General features: G+C 38.4%; 1 protein-coding gene across 1 annotated transcript in view; it reads left to right on the top strand.

The window, feature by feature from the left end:
* LOC103556884 (glycine N-acyltransferase-like) overlaps positions 1-4,782 on the top strand; it is a 38,738-nt gene extending 33,956 nt beyond the window's left edge. Inside the window, exon 6 of the mRNA XM_008529185.2 lies at positions 1,904-4,782. Coding sequence (XP_008527407.2) covers positions 1,904-2,306 — 403 coding nt within the window. The 3' untranslated portion in view covers positions 2,307-4,782. The remainder of the gene's footprint in view (positions 1-1,903) is intronic.
* The last annotated feature ends 14,720 nt before the right edge of the window (positions 4,783-19,502 follow it).

The following is a 19,502-nucleotide window of genomic DNA, read 5'->3' as shown; positions in this document are numbered from 1 at the left end:
CTTGTGTCTGCATCACTCTAGTCTCTGGTTTGCCTTCACATGACCTCTTCTGTGTGTGTCTTCCCCTCTTCTGTCTGTTATAAGGACACTTGTCATTGGATGTAAGTCCAACTAGATAATCCAGGATGATTTTATGTTGAGATTGTTAATTTATTTACATCTGCAAAGATCTTTTTTCTAAATAAGGTCACATTTTCAGTTTACAGGTGAACATATCTTTTGAGTGAACACACCATTCAACCTACTCTACCTCCCAACTTCTCTTTCAGCTTTTGTTCTGGCTTCCCTACAATCTATTTTCTGCTAAGCAGCCAGGGTAATCTTTTTTAAAAATATAAATTAGACCATGTCCTTCCCCTGCTTAAAAGACTCTAGTACTCACCATATCACCTTGAAATAATTCTGAACTCCTTCATCACCCTCTAAGAGCCAGCATGATCTACTTTTTAGACCTCGTCTGTCTCTTGCTTATTCCCCCCAACAACACTAGCTTTCCTCCTGCTATTGATCATCATAAGTTCAAGCACTTTGAACCAGCTCTTCCCTCTACCTAAAACGTCTTCTCCCCCACCCCACCCAATCTTTGCACACATGACTTCATTATTCAGAATTGTTCACATGTCACCTCACCAGAGAGTCCTGGCTAACCCACCCATCTAAAGTCACTTCATACCTATCTTCCGTACATGTTTTATTTTCTTCATAGCTTTTAGGATTATTTGAAATTAGCTAGTTTAGTTAACTTACTTATTTGATGTTTAAACTCTTCCAAACAGTATTGCAAACCCCACAAGCGCAGATATCTTCTCTGTCTTGTTCACTGACAGACCCTCAACAGCTAGAACAGTGCCCAGTATATAGTAGGTGCTTAGTAAATGTCTTTGGTGAATTCATTTCACAGAACAAAAAATTTCCAATAAAGACAATTTCAACAAACTGTACATTTTACTCATTGATGGTCCAGTCTAACGCTGAATAGAATTCAAAACTGAGAGTGAGGATTTGATCTGGAGATGCTCAATCCCATGCCTGGAAGAACTTTATTCATGTTTTATGACACTACAACCTGAAAACCACTTCCATATCTAGAATCTCACTGGATCTGTTTGTCTACACTGTGAGATAGAGTATGAGACATTATTCTCATTTTCCTGAAAGAAAACAGTCGCAGATGATGAAATAGCTCACTCAGGTCATGTGGATAGTTAAGGCATAACTGGGGTTTGAGTCTAGATCTTCTAGTTCCACATTGTGGGCTGTTTCCAGGACACCTCCTGCAGCCACTTTGCACCATTGCAGAAGCCTTCAGACTTCAGTGTTATATAACTTTGGGGCCACCTGCACTCCACATCATTGCCTGTCTCTGGACCTCTTGAGCTTTCCCGTTTGTTCAAAATGGTGGCCAGGAGACTTCTGACACCAACATTCTAAGATTCCATGATTCTATGTTCTGGCTTTACTGCTTGCTACCATATCCTGTGGGGCACCCATTTATTTTCTCTGAAACTTTTTCTTTCTATGTAAAAGGATAAGAACATCTGCCCTAACTACCTTGGAGGGTTATGGGCAAAGCCAAATGAAACAATTGTCACTAATTTCTGTGGAGTGCTTACTATCTTCCAGGTGCTGGTTCTAAGAACCTACAACCATTGGTTCATTTAAGCCTCACGCTGATTCTATACGGGAGGTGTAATTATCATTCCTATTTATCAGATGAGGAAATAGAGGAAGTGAGTGATGAAGTAATCAGCACCAAATCATACAAGTAATCAGATTGTAAACCCAGGAAGATACGCTTAAGTTTGCTCCTATTTGCCTCTCAGGACAATTTTGGGGGAAAAAAATATAATTCTTCACAGTATGTGTGATATTATGGACTATTCTTTCCCCTTGTTTCCAACAGCAACCAAAAGACATTAAAACTCTCATCCCTGGACGTTACCCACGCTGCCTTGGTGAATAAATTTTGGTCCTTCGGTGGCAATGAGAGGAGCCAGAGATTCATTGAACACTGTATCCAGACCTTCCCCACCTTCTGTCTCCTGGGGCCTGAGGGGAACCCTGTGTCTTGGTGCCTGATGGACCAGACAGGAGAGATTCGGATGGGAGGCACAGTGCCTGAGTACCGGGCCCAGGGCCTTGTCTCCCAAGTCGTCTGTGCCCAGATCCGTGCTATGGACAAACTTGGCTTCCCCATGTATTCCCATGTGGATAGGGCCAACCACATTATGCAAAGAGTGAACTTCAACCTGAAGAGCATCTCCTTGCCCTGTGATTGGAACCAGTGGAACTGCGTGCCTCTGTGAAGCAGCCCTTAACACAACACAGTGTTGAGTAGAATGGGCATGTGACTAGGGGAACAGATGGGTGGATGGAGAGAAAGAATAAATTGTAATCAGTGGTAATGGAGTGGCCTCTGAGTTCTGGGGAAGCAGAGATGGGAGATGAACAGAACAGCCTCAGTCTCTATTCTCAAATACCTCACAGACTTCCTTTAGTTTCCTCAGTATGAAACAGACTAGGCATTCCTGCTGTCCAGCTGGTACAGCTTCTACATTTCTAGGATCCTTGTCATGCTTTATACTCAGTTGTATGCTTCCCTAAGTTTTTCTTCCTGAAACTCCTAGTTCATTGACCCTTGCCAATTTACCAGGAGGTGGTAATATTTTGTGGGTTATATGATTTTTCCCTCTGGCCTTTTTTTTTTTTTTGGCTGGACAGTGGCCTGTCTTCTGCGTAGGTCTTTGCAAGATCATCCTTTCCCAGGTCACTTCTTAAGTCTTGTATTAGTATAATCACACAGAACTATATTACACACATGCACACACACAAACACATGCAATTTATAGGACACATTGAGGAAAATTCAAAGAAAAAGACTGAATGGTGTTAATATCTTCTTTTGTAACTCCTTCCCCAAGAAAATGATACTAACATCACTTCTAAAGATATCATTATGAATTCTTGGTTTTGTCATATTTGAAACGTTTCTATCCTTGGAATTATTATTCTTGATTAGTGGGAATCCTTTCAAATTGGCTTCTGAGTCTTTTAGACATGATTCCACTAATCATTGACAGCTTCCTTTCTTTCATGTTCAAAAAGATCTTCTAGGCTTGTCTTGCTCATTTCCTTCCTCAGACCTGGAATCAACTATTTCTCCAAGCTCAATGGTTCCTCTCATTGGGAAATTATAGTGAAGATCATAAGTTAGGTTGGTCACTGTTTCCAGGCTTTTTCAAGCTTGGACATGAAAAATATGTGTGATCTGAAAAATGTGTGTTTGATCTTTAATTTTCCTCAGGAGAAAATTCATCATGACTTCATACTGATATGTCGAACACAGTTTCAGATTACCTGCTTTTTATTTAATGTATTTGTTTTTCTTTATTTGTAATTCTTCCCTCTTACAATGAAAATCTTGGTTCTTAATGACATTATAATTATTTAAATTATGAATATAATTGTTTATTTAATTGCCTGATCATGTATACATACACATATAATTTCAGAAAAACAATATAAATATTATCACTAATAATGTTATCACTGAAAATTTTATAATTTTTAGTTTTAATTCCACTTATTTTTAACCTTAGGACATATCACACTTAGGACATGTAATAAACTATTGTGCTTTAAAGTCAGTTGCAAAAATTTATTTCTGTGTGTTTCAACCATCAGTTTAAAGTACAATTTGTTTTTGTTTCATTTTGATTTTAAAGGATGGCTTTAATTTCATTTTATTTAATATTTAAGAAAAACATTTACATGATTTCAAGGTCAAATCTACAAGATAAGGTACAAAGAAGTCTAACTTTCATTCCTATGTTCTTTACCCTTTCTTTCCCTCATAACCATTTTAATTAGTTTTTAGTTTTTGGCTTATCCTTCCACTTTTTAATACTATGCTAAAATGAAGCAAAATATATGCATTGTTCAGTGCTTTTGCTTTTCTTCCCTGAAACACATAGCCCAGAGATATATCTTAACAGTAAACATAGTTCTTATTCCTTTTTCCTTTTCTATTCCATCATAAGAATCTGCCATAATTTATTCAACGTCAGTTATTGATGCACATTTTGAGTGTTTCAAAGTCTCCACCTCCACAACATACACCCTACACTTTAAATTTACCTATTCTTTGTATTTTCTACCCTTTGTGCCTTCATTCATGCTAGTCCCCCTGCCTCAAATATCTGTTTTTACTATTTCTCAGCATCTTATTCTTTCCCATTTGTCAAAGTTTATATGCAGAGCTGCTCCTTTAAAATGCTTTTAAGATTTAAATCTTCCCAGTTGGATGTTGAAATCACTAGTTCCTGAATGGAAATTTACACCTTTCTCTGGTCTCCTCTTGAAGAGTGTTCCATTGATTCAATTTGTTTTATGGTCATGGCCTTTTTTAGGTGAGACCTGGATGAGGAAAGTAACTACTTATAATGGGTTAGAAGAATTTGAGGTGTGACATTACCCCCAATAGATCAAATGTGCTGCCTGCAGAGATGAAAACCGGTGCTCTTGGAGGGAAATTTAGCTTTTAGTCTCTAAAATCACCCAGGTTGAAGTTTTCTGGGAGTTTACATGAAAAAGGCTGGTATCACTTAAGAGAATATAGGGGCGTGCCCATGGAGGAAAGTGTGTGGGAATAAAAGAGCTGTTCGACATTATTGGTTTATGTTGCTGACCTTGACAAAGTTGTCACCCCTTTGAAGATACTTTCTGTCTGGTTCTCTAGAAGTAAGAATAAAATAAAAGTCTCCCCTGGTTGTGAAAGTGTCATTTCATCCCAGAGCTGAGCATTCTGTGTTGTCCTCACCCTCCAGATGGCAAAAGAAACCTGCCTGTAAAGCTCTCTCTTATGAAATGTCTGAGTGACACATATACAGGGGTATTCCTACAGTGGCTGTTTGACTTTTACGTGACATAGAAAGCGTGCAGGTTTGCTTTTCTTTGATTAGACAGTCTCCTGACATGTTATGTCCACCTTTCTGTAATTGGAGCTTGTGTCTCCCTTGAACTCCTGCCTATAAGGGCCACATATAAGTATTTACCTTATAGTTGTCTGATCAAAAAATGGAGTTAACTGAATGCTGGAGAAGTGGCAGGAAGTGACACACTCATACATTTTTGCAAAGTCCCTGTGAAGGGCACTTAGGCCATATATACTGAGAGCCATATTGATGTTCATATTCCTCTTGAAACCCAGAGTTTCCAGGTATGGGAATCTAAAATATGAAATTATTGTAAAGAAAAAATCACATACAAAAAAGTTATAGTAGCATTAATTTGTAACAGGAAAGAACTCTGAACAATAGCAACATTTGACATTAGAGAATGGCTAAGAAAACTCTAATCTCTTTTATAAATTTATCTTGCACACCTGTTTATATATCTATAGACACATTTTTAAGTGATATTGGCACGGGTTTGAGAAAGCAGAAGAACATAGAATCTGTGTATGTCTTATAGTTTTAGCAACATGAAATGAGCAAGAGAAAGAGTTTTCTGGGTGGTTGCCCAACCATAAGCCAGGGAGATTTGGGGTACTTACAGAATGGATGGGTCTGGGATTTGCCTGCATACTCATCTAGTGGTAGATGGATTCTGCCCTGATTCAGAAGGCCCAACTTTTGCTCATTGAGCTGTTAGGGGTCCCCTTCATTCATTGCCTGAACTTCCCTTTGGTTCTCAGATGCACCTCATGTGTTTGTCAGGTTTTACTTCATTAATGCTGTGTAACAAATAAATACAAAAGCTCAAAGGCTTACAACAACAATCTGTTATTTCCCTTGTTCACAGTTCTGTAGGCTGACTCTGCTCCAGTCCATGGGTCACGTTTACATCTAATCAACCTATCTCCTTATTCAGACGTGTATCCACATTCTTCACATAAGAGATGTTGGAAGCACAAGAGTAGCAAGCAGCTTCTGCCTGAAGCTGGCATGCTCTCACTTCTGCCCATATTTCTATTGCCAAAAGAAAATCAGATGACCATACCCAACATCAATAAGGTTAGGAAATGTAGTCTCTTTGCTCTAGTGTAAGGCATAGAAGTCACATGTCAGAGGTCATGAATGCATGATTCCATTACAAGGAGGAAATAAGAAAATAGAAATTAAAATCACAATTTACCACACCAACTTGAGACCTGAAACTTCATCTTCTGGGGCACCATAGTCTTGAAATTTACTATTACCTACTGCAGACAGTCCTACATATAGATCATTTATAAATGTTTTCATAATGAAAGAACAAACAAATGAACCTATAAAATTATCACTCAATTTTTTATACAAGAAAATCAATGTGCTGAGCACTTTCTAGACTGAGCCCATTTTGCCCCATCTTTCTATTTATCTCCCAATCCAGCCACAACCCAACATACTCCCTAACTAAGAGGAAGTTTTTGTTGGTTCACAATTCCATTGGTTCCAGATTCAGGGTATATGAATGTGGTTTGTGTCCAAAAGTGCCCTTATCATGGTATGATTAGTTTTTCCATATGGAGGTACATAGGCAGGTTGAAATTGTCTATATTATGAATATGTGTATATATGATATAGGTCATTAATCTCTTCTCCTGATACTTGAGTACCATGCCTGCCATCCTCATCTCTCCTGTCTAGTCCATCAAGATCCATGACACAGGCCCCCCTCTGGACCCAGAAGACAAATGTTAGGAAAGTGCTGGATACAGTGCTGGATGAATTTCAGCCTCTTCCTGTCCCACCAAATTCCCAAATCTGACTCACCAACTTAACGTGGTTTACATACAAAGAGGATTCTTTAAATGTATTTTGGTTGCTGTAGGAAACCAGGAAAAGGAAAAGTGAAACAAATGGCATTCTGTTGCTTCAATGGCAGTTACTCTATGGTTTCATTTAATCTTCAAAAACCCTCTGAAATATATAGGACAGAAATTTTGTAATTATTTGGTAAATGAGTAAAACATGGATAAACTTTCCATTTATTAAGTAGCAGATTTAATATTTAGAACATTGGAGTCTTTTAGAGCTCAAAAACGGGTCTTGAAATCACCTATGCCAAGGGACTCACATTACAAATGAGGAAGCTGAAGTCCACAAAAATAAGATGACTTGGACATGCTTTCACAAACGTAGCTTGAAGCACAGGCTAACATGGGACACACTTCTCCATACTCCCATGCTGGTTCTCTTTGTCCATCATCTTCTGATTCAGATTGTCCATAAACATACCAAGATTTTATACTTAGACCAAATTTGGTCAATGAAGTCTCAAAAGCAGAGATTTCACTATTTACTTTGGGCATATCATCCTTGGTAATTTTTTAATGAATAAGAATGTGACCTCAAGCTTTAAGAAAAGGAAAAGTTCTATGCACACAAAGAGATTGATGAAATACTGGCTGTATTTGATTTCAAAGCGTGGAACCAATCTGAATACATGAAAATGTGGTTTAATAATGAGAAAATATAGAAAAATGCCAGCATGTCTAGTTAAGAAGGATGAATTTAGAGTAAGACAGACTTGAATTCACATCCAAGCTCTATCCTTTCACAGCTGAGTAACCTTTGCCAAGTTAATTACTAGACCCGAGCTTCTGTTTCTGACTCTATAAATGAATGGGTGTGAAATGCTTTTACATTTTTTTACATTTTGGAGAAATAATAAGCAGGACATACAGAAAGATAAAAGAATTTCAGTCACTGGAGTGTCAGTCACTGATGACCATTGCTTGTATAGAAATAGAATAAAATTAGGCTTAAAATCTTGAGCTCTAGAAGCAGATAATCATGATTTCAACTCTAGTGCTGCCATGTGCTAGTTTTGTGACCTCATGCAAGTTCTGTTTGCTCTCTGAGAAATTATCAGAAGGTTTGTGAGGATAGAAGGAGATTATTTGTGCACAGCACAGGGAACTGATATGTATTCAGTCAATGATTATATTCACTATGATTGACCATTGGAAAAGGATCTTCTCACGTGATAAGGCAAACCAATGGAAAACTGAATTATCTTTATAGTGACTTTCTGTGCTTCCAACTCCACTGGGACACACCTGATGTGTGAAATGCAGGGTGGGTGTGTGTGTGCACATGCACATTTGAATTACCTATTATGTCACTCACAAGTCCTTGGGTGTGGCAACATATGGTGCTGTTTCCTTTTCATCAAGCAGGGAAGAAATCAGTTTCTTCACTGTTTCCAGGGACATATAGATGAGCCATTCTGTTCATTAGACAGTGAGAGAGTGGAAGCTGCAACATTCTTAATCATTTCATTTAACCTAGACTGAGAAGCTACAAAGGAGAACAAAAGAGAATATCAGAACCCAGGGAGCGGTTTTATGGTGGAATTCTTACATTCCAAAAATATTTGCAGAGCATAAGGTTACGCACTGTACTGCTTAGTTTACAATAGTGAACAAAACAGATAATTCCTAACTGTGCAGATCTAATAAATAATAAGTAAAGAGGTAGAGATCACACGTGTACCCACATAAATAAACATATACTTAGAAGTCATGGTGCTGGGATTGATGTCAAGATGGTGGTGTAGATGGACTCTGAACTCACTTTCTCCCATGAACACAACCAAGTTACAACTATTCTTGGAACAATTACTCCTGAGAAGGAACTGAAAACTGGATAAAAAGAACCCCTGCAACAAGGGACTGTTCTGACTGAGGCAGAAGAGGCAGAAATTCCTTTCTGGAGAGAAAAAAGCCATCTTCTTAAGACACGGTGCTTCACAGCCAGCCAGGAGCAATCCTAAGGTACACAGCCTTCCCTGGAGGAGCAGGGGACTGGAGCTGGGGAACATTACCACTATAAGCATCCTTCAGACTCAGCACAACTAAAATGAGTGTCGTAATAGCTGGCTTTGCTGGCTATTAACTACAATGGGGAATACCTCTAGAAAGCCTATCAGACATAAGCAGAAAAAGCCCACTCTTATAGGACCCATGTACAAATTCACCCATTTCAGGAAGCAACCTAAAATCACCAGAAAGAAAGGTACATGGTCCTTTGGTGAAAACAGACTCACTTGATAAGCTATGGGTGCATCTCAGTGAGGGGTGAGACCTCTCCAGAGTCTGAGATATTGGCAGCAGCTGTTATTGTGACCTAGTATAGGCGTGCTGACTCAGATGCTGAAAGACACCATTGGAGTTCTTCCCCTGGCCTAATAGCCCAAGGTCTGCCCCACCCACTAGAGCACTGATTTAATGCAGCTCACCCAGGGCAGGCAGCCCACCCTAGGGACTGGCCCTACCCAACAGCAAGTCCTCAGGCAGCTTTTCAGCCTACATAGACTAGGTGCCTGGATCCACTCCAGGCAGGCAAGTGGGTCTGCCTCTGTGGCACAGGCATGCATGAAGAGTGGTTGGAGTGGATGGTGCATCAGTGGAGTGGGTGGGAGCCTCTGCAGTGGGGCACCCAGTTACTCTCCAGGGGGTCAGGACATGTGCATGGGCCAGGCTGTGTTGATGGTGTGTGTGGCCCTGTGGGCCATGGGGCTTATCGGTGGCAGAAGACCTGTTCTTCTCAAACAGGCACATAGGGGATTGGCTCCACCTTCCAAAGCCAGAAACAGTTGGGTACTCAGGTGCCTGAGGTCAGCCCCACTCAGCTGCAATCCTGAAGGAGCTGACAACAGCCTTGAAAGCTGGATGCCTACAGCAATTGTAAGTCCCTGAGCCTAGCAACCAGCCATGCTGGGGGCCTACTCACTTAACAAAAAAACTCAACAGGAATATACTATGAGAACTTCCAGCCAACTGCGCTGGGGCTCCCCAAACATGATAAAGTGACTGAAGGGTCCATGGTAGGCACAAGAAGCTGAGTATTACAACTAGCTGGCTAGGGGGACAGCCTAGCCTCCCTGGGCACCTGCAGCAAGAGCAACCCTGCCACAACAGAAGGACACACTTAGCTGACACAGGGATCACTCTTGGAAACGTTTGGAACTGGTGATGAGAGGGAAGCACACTTTGGGGCCTCAAAAGATGTCTCTTACATAAGGCCACTTGTCGAAGATCAGGAGACATAGCTGACCCACCTAATACATAGTGTCAATGCAAATAATCCATAACCAAGATATATATATCCTTGAGATGGTGGCATTTGGGCAAAACTCAGTTACTATACCTCAAAGGGTCCCCTAGAAAGGGGAATGTGGCCTTGTGATTCATTAAATAGTTTCCCTAGATTATATTTTGGGCGTGTAGCACAAAGAGTGTAGGCTTTATGAACCATGGTGGGAAAAAGTGTCCAAAAGTATTGTCTTCCCTCTTTTGTTTACACCTTTATTTTTTTTCTTCCATGACAGTTTCTTGAGCCTATAGAAAGAAATCTTTTACTGGGTTAGCAGAGTTAATAGAAAGTAGCAGGCATTCTTGAGGATGGACAGTATGTGCAGCTTGATAACATCCTTGCTTATAGTCTAAGTCAGATCCATTTGTAAAACAATTGAATAATAGAATGCAGTTGTGGTCTTTTCTTTTTTTGATGTTGGAAGCAAGGTAGCAGGGTTAAAATAGTGAATAGTATTTACCTACACAATATAACCTAAGAAGATTTATCAGCATTTACTTGAATACTTCCCATGCAATTTAGCATACCAAACAAGCCTAATTTGTATCACCCCCACCCCCACCCCACTTTATAGGAAGAGAGAAAAATTTCCCTGAGAAGTCTCAGGGGCCTTCTGAAAATACTCAGAGAAATTCTCTTCTCTCTTCCAAGTCAAAAGAAAGCCTTTATTCAGGATTTGAACTTGGGGAGAGGAAGGAGCTTGTCAAAAATATCCAAACGTTTTAAAACACTTGTTCAAATAGTAAACAATGCTCACTGCAAAACAATGCCAAGTTATCTACTCAAAGTGACAATAGAAACTGTCAATGGCAAACTGTGAGTTAAAATAGTAAAGAAAATCTTAATAGAGAGATTTCAGTATTTCAAAACATAGGAAATTATTTTAATAAGACATAGATTTTCTGTCTTTTAGATAGACTTACTCAAAAGTAAAACCTTGACCAATGTACAAAACTCTTCAGGGCTTTACTTCCATCAATCTTCTGTCACTTCCTTTTTACATTCAGAATTTGTCCCATGCCTTTCTCTTTCCTCCTAGTACTTTGGGACAAATTTATCTTTCTTAAGAAAAGAAAGTACTTCCATTCTTTATTCCTTCTTCACTCAAAACATACATTTTACTTTCCTTGAATACAAAGATGTTTTCTGTATTAATTTTAGTAGCTTTAATTACGTATATTAATTAGAATTTTTAACCCTTACAGACCTTAATTTCTAAGTAAAAACTAAGTAAGCAATTATAAACTTTCTTTTACATTGGCATTTTGGGGCTTGGCAAATTGATAAATATCTTTTTTTTTTTTAAAAGATTTTATTTTTTTTCCTTTTTCTCCCCAAAGCCCCCCGGTACATAGTTGCATGTTCTTCGTTGTGGGTCCTTCTAGTTGTGGCATGTGGGATGCTGCCTCAGCATGGCTTGATGATCAGTGCCAGGTTCGCGCCCAGGATTCGAACCAACGAAACACTGGGCCGCCTGCAGCAGAGCGCGCGCACTTAACCACTCGGCCACGGGGCCAGCCCCATTGATAAATATCTTTTATAATTTCTAGAAACATATTACCTTTGTAGCACAATCTTTCAACAAAATACAAGACAAGTTTACTAATAGACCCAAACATTTTTTAGTTTCTCTGTAATAAGAAGCCAAACGTAGATAAGCTTATGCATGTTTAGTGATAATACGTTGACATTTTATCTTATTTGAAAATGACCTACGTGCTCAATCAATTTCTATCATTTAACACAATTTAATAAAACCCTTAAGTTTTAAGTTACGAAAAAGAATTTGGAAGCTGTGTTTTTCAAGTATACAGACCATAAAACATAATTATTGTACCCACAAACTCTTACCCATTTTCATTTATCTAAATCATTTGTTTCCAACAATTATGTTCAGATTACCCATGAAAACTTCATGAAACATTAAACACAATTAGCTATCATTTAAAGATATTATTTCACTGACCAATTTGTGACAGAGATAACAAGAGCTTATTTGACTAGTAAACCCAGGCTGCATGCCTGCATCATATCCAAATACTGACAAATCTGAGGCCATGTCTATTTCAAACAAACCAACAAACTTAAACAAGCTGTCATTTACCAAAGATTAATTTAACTCATGTTAACTTGAAAGACATTTGAGTTAATTTCTATTACACTTAGAATTTATGTAAGTGCTTACTTTAAGCCATTAAACAGAGCTCTTAATTTTGGTCATACTATCCAAAGATAAAATATGACACATATATAACATACATATAGACACACTTACACAGAGCCTCCACACCTCTTGTTTTAAAATTATTGCCATGAATCAGGTGCAATCATAACACACTAGTTATCAATCCAAATTTTGTTTTAAGCCTTTTTACTAATATTTGTAGAGAAGACACTCAAGATACTAGGTTTTGGACAAAGGTGCTCTTATGGTCATTTTTCTGGAGTTTTTCCTTTTTTCACCCTTCAGTTTTAGGAATTGGTGATGAGTTAGATAACCATTACCAGAGAGGCAAAGTCATAATCTTTTTTTTAGATAAAGGAACTTTGTGGAATCTTAACTGCCTCTAGAACTGCTTTCCCAGTCTCACAGGGGTTTGCAAGTTGAGAACACCTGTCCAACTGCATCACCCTAATTTACTTTTTTCCTTCTGGGTGCTTAGTTTTATTTTAACAAGGTAAGAAGACATGGAAAGAAAATTCCTATCAGACTCTGAATATCAGCTTCCAATGTGGCCAAATTTATGATCCTAATTTGCTAAATCATTTTGAATAGTTTGTCAGGTTTCAGCCAGGACAAACAGTAACTATCTGGCCATATTGAACACTTATAGTAATCTCTAGTGTACCAGCCTTCCAGAGAATCTCTCAGACTTTCATTGACTTGGAGAGTGGATTACAGGGGTGTCTGTAAAGTCGTGACCTAATATTTTTCTTGAGGTACTATTTATAACTTAATTTTCCATTTCAACAAAACTTTCAATTATTTTGGAAGTTTAAAGTTTTTGCTTTTAAGTGCACTTCTTAAATGATCTTATCTAACCTGAATGTCCCTTCTAAAGGCCAATGTAATTCCCCTGAGGCTGGCAGTAGTTTGGTAGGACCCTTAGCCATGAAAGGAGTGCAACTCACATTTCTGTCTTACTATCTCTGACTGCAAAATGGGGTACAACCGCATTTTTATGACCATATTTCAGGACCTCTAACCTGAGAATTATTAAACCAAGCCCTCAGGACATGAAACAGTCTTGGTAAGATATATATATATATATATATATATATATATATATTTTTTTTTTTTTTTTTTTTTTGCTGTTCTTGTAAATATTTACATCTTCTGGAACCTTTAGTTTGAGCAATTGTCCTGGAAGTTGGCGAGCTTGGTTCTTTGAAAATCACTGTGTTACCTGGCTTTTCAAAAGGAGACCCAGAGTGGCCACTGTAATTTCAAAGTATCTCAGGTTATCCTGCCAGTCATTTACAACTATCTTTATTTCATTAATCACTTTCAAGTCACAGCATGAAGTTAGGCAGAATTTGGAGGTGAGGCTGCCCATGAGAGAACTGATCAGATTTTAGAAGCTTGATTTCTCACTTTTCTTTTAGTTTTCTTTTGCTATAAAGTCTGAAAAATTCCTAGGGACAGTGTAGTGGGTCAGAAGTGTGCTGCTTGTGACTGCTACTCCCTAAAGAAAGTTGTAAACACTTTTTTTACATGCCTTGGTTTCTCCCACTGGCAGCCTCAAAGCATAATGGGGGCTCAGAGCTTGGGTGATCAACCTTCCTGTGAGCTTCCCCAGATGAGCCATTAATTAATTAACATGAATAATAGTGGAGTTCCCTACCAGTGCTACAGGTTGTGAGGATTTGACCCACCAACACTCCCACTAAGGTTCTCAGTCATCTGAGAACCCCTCTCAGCTAGGAGGAGCAATGTCTCTTTTCTTTGGAGCTGAAAACATTCAGTCTATCATTTCTCTATCAAACAGTTTGTCCAGACTTTATTAACACAATTCCTTCCAATTTAAAACCAAAATAAAAAGGTCAGCATGCCTCATTCACTCCAAAGTTCCCTCTAGGCTCCCCTGGCCTAGGAAATTCCCCCCTACGTTTCTCTTTCATAGGAATTCCCCCTCTAGGTTCCACTCACCTAGGGTATATACCGGTAAACCCTTAAGACACCTGATCTTAAGGTTTGAAATGGCTCATATAAACTCTGGGCTGACAACTTAACATAAAGATGTCCAGGTTTCAGGAGAACTCACTAGGGTCACCTGAATAGTGCAGTGATACTGGGGGGCTCAATGGGACCCTATTGATACCAAATGCCAGTTTGGTGTAGATTCCAGGTGGTCTCCACTGGGTTTCTCTGAAATCCTGCTGCAACTATGCCAAGAAATGTTGCTGCAAATAATCCATGGCCAACCTATAAATCAAAATTTTGGTGAGTTTATTATGAGCCAGAGTGAGGATTATAACCTAGGAAAGCCTTCAAAGGTGGTTGAGAGAAGCATGGGTTTCAGTACAGTCTTATATCTTTTTAGTACAAGAACATACATTAAATACAACCGCAATACATTTTCATCAAAATTTCAAAGAGGTATTCAGTTGCAAATTAGCAGGTCAACATAACCCTGATGTCAAGAAAGGGACTAATCCTGGTGTTACCAATAGGGAGTTAACAATAGGACATTACCAATAAGATGTAGGAGGGGAAGAGTGCATTCTTATCTTAAGAGAGTGCATTCTCGGGGGCTGGCCCCATGGTAGAGTGGTCAAGTTCACGTGCTGCACTTTGGCAGCACAGGGTTTCATCAGATCAGATCCTGGGCGTGGACATGGCACTGCTCATGAGGCCACATTGAGGCGGCATCCCACATGCCACAACTAGAAGAACCCACAACTAAAATATACAACTATGTACTTTGGAGATTTGAGGAAAAAAAGCAGGACAAAAAAAGATTGGCAACGGTTGTTAGCTCAGGTGCCAATCTTTAAAAAGAAAAAAGACAGTGCATTCTTTTTATTAATGGTTAACATATGTACAGTGTATGTTTGATAGGCCATAGATCAGGCTTTGTAGTTCAAGCTGAATATGTTTTGAACTCAAATACTTACCCCAAATACCTCAATATGAGACAATCTCTTGTCAATAGAATACATTCCAAATGAGGGAAGAGGAGAAAACCACAGATAAATAACTAAATGAAACAGAAATAAACAAACTACCAGAAAAAGAGTTTGAAGAAAAACTCATAAGGATGCTCATTAATCTTGGGAAAAGAATGGATGAACACAGTGAGAATGTCATTAAAGAACTGGAAAACATGAATAAAAAGCAATCAGAAATGAAGAATACAATACTGGAAGTGAAAAATTCACTAGAGGGATTCAATAGCAGAGTAGATGATACAGAAGAATGGATCAGTGAGCTGGAAGAAATGCTAGAAGAAATCAGCCAACCTGAACAGATAAAAGAAAAAGAATTAAAAAAAAATGAGAACTGTCTATGGGAACTCTGACAACATCAACTGCACTAACACTTGTATTATAGGTGTCCTAGAAGGAGAAGAGAGAGACACGGAGGCAGAGAATCTATTTGAAGAAATAATGGCTGAAGACTTTCCTAATCTAAGGAAGGAAACAGACATCCAAGTGCAGGAAGCATAGAGAGTGCCAAACAAGATAAACCCAAAAGGCCCACACCAAGATACATTATATTAAAATGCCCAAAACTAAAGATAAAGAGGGAATCCTAAAAGCCACAAGAGAAATTCAACAAATTACATAAAAGGGAAACCCCATAAGGCTATCAGCTGACTTCTCAGCCTAAAAATTACAGGCTAGAAGGGAGTCGCATGATATATTTAAGGTGCTGAAAGGAAAAACCTACAACCAAGAATACTCTACCTGGTAAGCTTACCATTCAGAATGGAAGGAGAGATAAAAAGTTTCCCAGACAAGCATAAGTTAAAGGAGTTTATCACCAAGAAATCAGTTTTACAAGAAATGCTAAAGAGACTTATTTAGCTGGGAAAAAGAAGACCAAAAATAGGAATAAGAAAATTATCAAAAACAAAAAGAGGCAATAAAATCATTGGTAAAGGCAAAAATACAGTAAAGGTAGCAGATAAACGCACACAAAATAAGAAGTTGGATATAATATTAAAAATAGAAAGTTTGTGGGAGGGGAGAAAAGAGTAGAGCTTTTAGCAAGAGTTCAAACTGAAGAGAACATCAACTTAATATAGATTGCTATATATGTACATTATTATATTTGAACCTCATGGTAACGACAAACCAAAAACCTATAATAAATGCACAAAACATTAAGAGAAAGCAACCCAAACATAATTCTAAAGAAAGTGATCAAACCACAAGGGAAGAGAACAAGAGAAGAAGAAAGGAACAGAGAAGAACTACTAAAACACCCAGAAAAAAAGTAACAAAATGGCAATAAGTACCTACTTATCAATAGCTACTTTAAATCTCAGTGGACTAAATGCTCCAATCAAAAGTCATAGGGTGGTTGATTGGATTAAAAAAAAAAACAAGACTCATATAAAGGCTGAATACAAAGGGCACACTTCAGACCTAAAACACTCGTAAACTGAAAGTGAAGGGATGGGAAAAGATAATCCATGCAAGTGGTAATGAAAAGAAAGCTGGGGTAGCAATACTTATATCAGACAAAATGGATTTTAAAACAAGAGCAACCAGAGACAAAGAAGGGCACTACACAATGATTAAAAGAATAATCCAACAAGAGGATATAACACTTGTAAATATCTATGCACCCAAAATAGGAACACCTAAATTTATAAAGCACTTATTAAAAGATATAAGAGGAGAAATATGTGTTTGTCAGGCAGTTAATAGAAATATTATGTTATTGTTCTGGATTTTGTAATGTTTGTAGTATTATCCACTCATAACTTTGTAATTTACTGTCATTTCTTTCTTTATTCAAACGAAATCAGATTGCTAACCTAATTTTGTCCTCATACTTTTGTATTCTTTTTCTTAACGTGGATTCCTCCAAATTGATTAAGCTTCAGGAACCCCAAATTTTAGATCTGCCCCTGCTTACCTGCTTCTGGGATCTTTGGTCACTTGCTCTCCCTCAGCCAACATTGCAATCAATGATTCTGTGCCGGCCCTACTCAAGGACAGCCCATTGCACACCCATGGTCTCTGGCTCTTCACTGAATTTCTGGACTTGTGTAAAGTGCCTACCTACAGGGCATGGGCTTTGGCTTTGCTAGCAGCTATGCAAGGAACTAAAACCACAACTGAGGAATACAAGGAAGTTAACTCCCTGTGAAGCAAACTTCAACCAATGGAAAATAAGAGATAAGAGGGAACCAGAAGAAAACTTCCTTTCTCTTTCTCCTTCCAATGGTTGACGTGAGGCAAGACTTTTCCATATAACCTGTCTGGAGTGTGACCAACCCTGCCAAGCATTTGGCCATGTTGCCTTGTGGTTCACTGTGAAGGAGTGGCAAGCACAGTAATGCATCACCTTGCATTTGTTTCCCTTCCTTGTCTATGTCCCTTTTTCTCACTCTCACTACCCTAGGATTGCAGCTCCAATAAAGCGTTAGTACCTAGGCCTTACCTCATGCTGTTATCTATGGAACCCAAAATGAGAAAATCACACACTGTGTTAATACATACTCAAAAAAATCTATGAAGGGAATATATCCCAAATTGCTATTAGTGATCTTTTGGGAGTGATATTACAGGAAGTTATTACTTTCTTGTTATTTATTCTATTGTATTTTAATGTTATACAATTAGAAAGTACTGTTACAATCATGAAGGGAGTTATTTAAAGTTTTGTTTATTTTGTTAGAACACTGGATTTACAATAAAAATAATCTGTGGATGGGAGAAAAGTAAGGTTACTAAGTGTCTTTCCATCTTTAAAACAAAATAGATAGAGATAGATATGCAAAAATTTACTCTCAAAATACTTGTACATTGTAAGTTCCATATTAATAAAGTGCTTTGCAAGAAATACTTGGATTTGTTGAAGTCTATATCTTTCTAAATCACTTAACCAAACGAAGGTGAGCAGTTTCTGAGGAGAAAAAGAGAACTCCATTTATCCACATCAGATCAGGTACCTTAAATTTGTTATTTTGCTTAAGTCTCACAATAAATCTCTGTGGAAGGTATTATGGATGCCCTCCAGTCAAAGACCACCAGGACATACCCATACCCACACAAACTTGGGTTTACTGGCTTGTTGCAACAAGTGAGACCACACACCATGGGAACAGTGAGGGGTTAGTAAGAAGATGTCAGAAATTATTTATGGGTTTGGAGTTTGTGCTAGGTGGTTTTAGGGGAGGCTCAAATAAATAGGGCTTTACTCCAAACTAGATACAGTCAGGAAACAGGGGTAATTCTAGGAATGAGTATCAATAACATTTACCCAGGAGGTGAGAGGAAAAAAATAAGGCTAAAGCTGTAATTGAAAACGAAGCATTTATCATTCTTATTAACCAGGAAAGGAGGATACTTGGTCATTTTTATGTTTTGAGCAACATTCTTGTTTTTGTCTGTGTCCAGACATGATTATGGAGGGATCCTGTTTTTACCTCCCTTCATCAGGGTCGCAGAGTGGCCTTATCTGATGCTGGTATTCTGTGAAATTACTTATGTATAGCAGGAGAACACCACAGCCTAACTATGAGTGCCAGGTCAGCTCCTAGCAACACCAAGGACTAGCTGTTTGTGCTAGGTCAGTTCTCAGCTGTGACCAGCTACTTTTTCTTGTTATCTTATTCCATTTTACACATGAGGACGCTGCAACTTAGAGAAGTTAAGAAAGTTGCTCAAGGTCATTCAGCAAGTGCTGGAATTTAGATTTTAATCCAGATCAATCTGATTTCAAAGCTCAAGCATTTTGCATTATGTGATTCCAGAAATAGTATTGTCTTTAAATGTAAAAACAGGAGCACCCAAAAGACATATATGCATTACATGAAGAGCCACTTTTCCATGTAAGTACAAAAGTTTTTAAAAAGAACTGCTCTTCAACAGAAGCTTTGCCCTATCCGAGTCATAATTCCTCCCTCGACTGTCATCCAACATGAGAAATTTAAAAATATGTTAGCAGCATGAGGTCCTCGCTTTTCATATAGGGAAGGATGTTAGTCACCTCCTGATTTCAGTTAATTAAACAGCTCAGAATGAAGACGGGGAAAACACATGTGAAGAACTTTGGGTGGAGGTGAGTTGAGGACAAGAGGAAGAGTAAGGAAAAAAGTACACAAAATAGAATTAACAATAGAATTAATTAATAGAATTAACAACTAATAGAAGGACACTGAAGTTTGAGCAAAGTGAAGGAGTGGAGGGTTTAGAGGTTAGAGGATGAAGCCAGGGAAGTCAGTGAACCTGCCAGTGTAT

The sequence above is a fragment of the Equus przewalskii genome, chromosome 11 (assembly GCF_037783145.1).
Source record: "Equus przewalskii isolate Varuska chromosome 11, EquPr2, whole genome shotgun sequence".
Taxonomy (NCBI): domain Eukaryota; kingdom Metazoa; phylum Chordata; class Mammalia; order Perissodactyla; family Equidae; genus Equus; species Equus przewalskii.
This window is presented reverse-complemented; position numbering and strand designations above follow the sequence as displayed.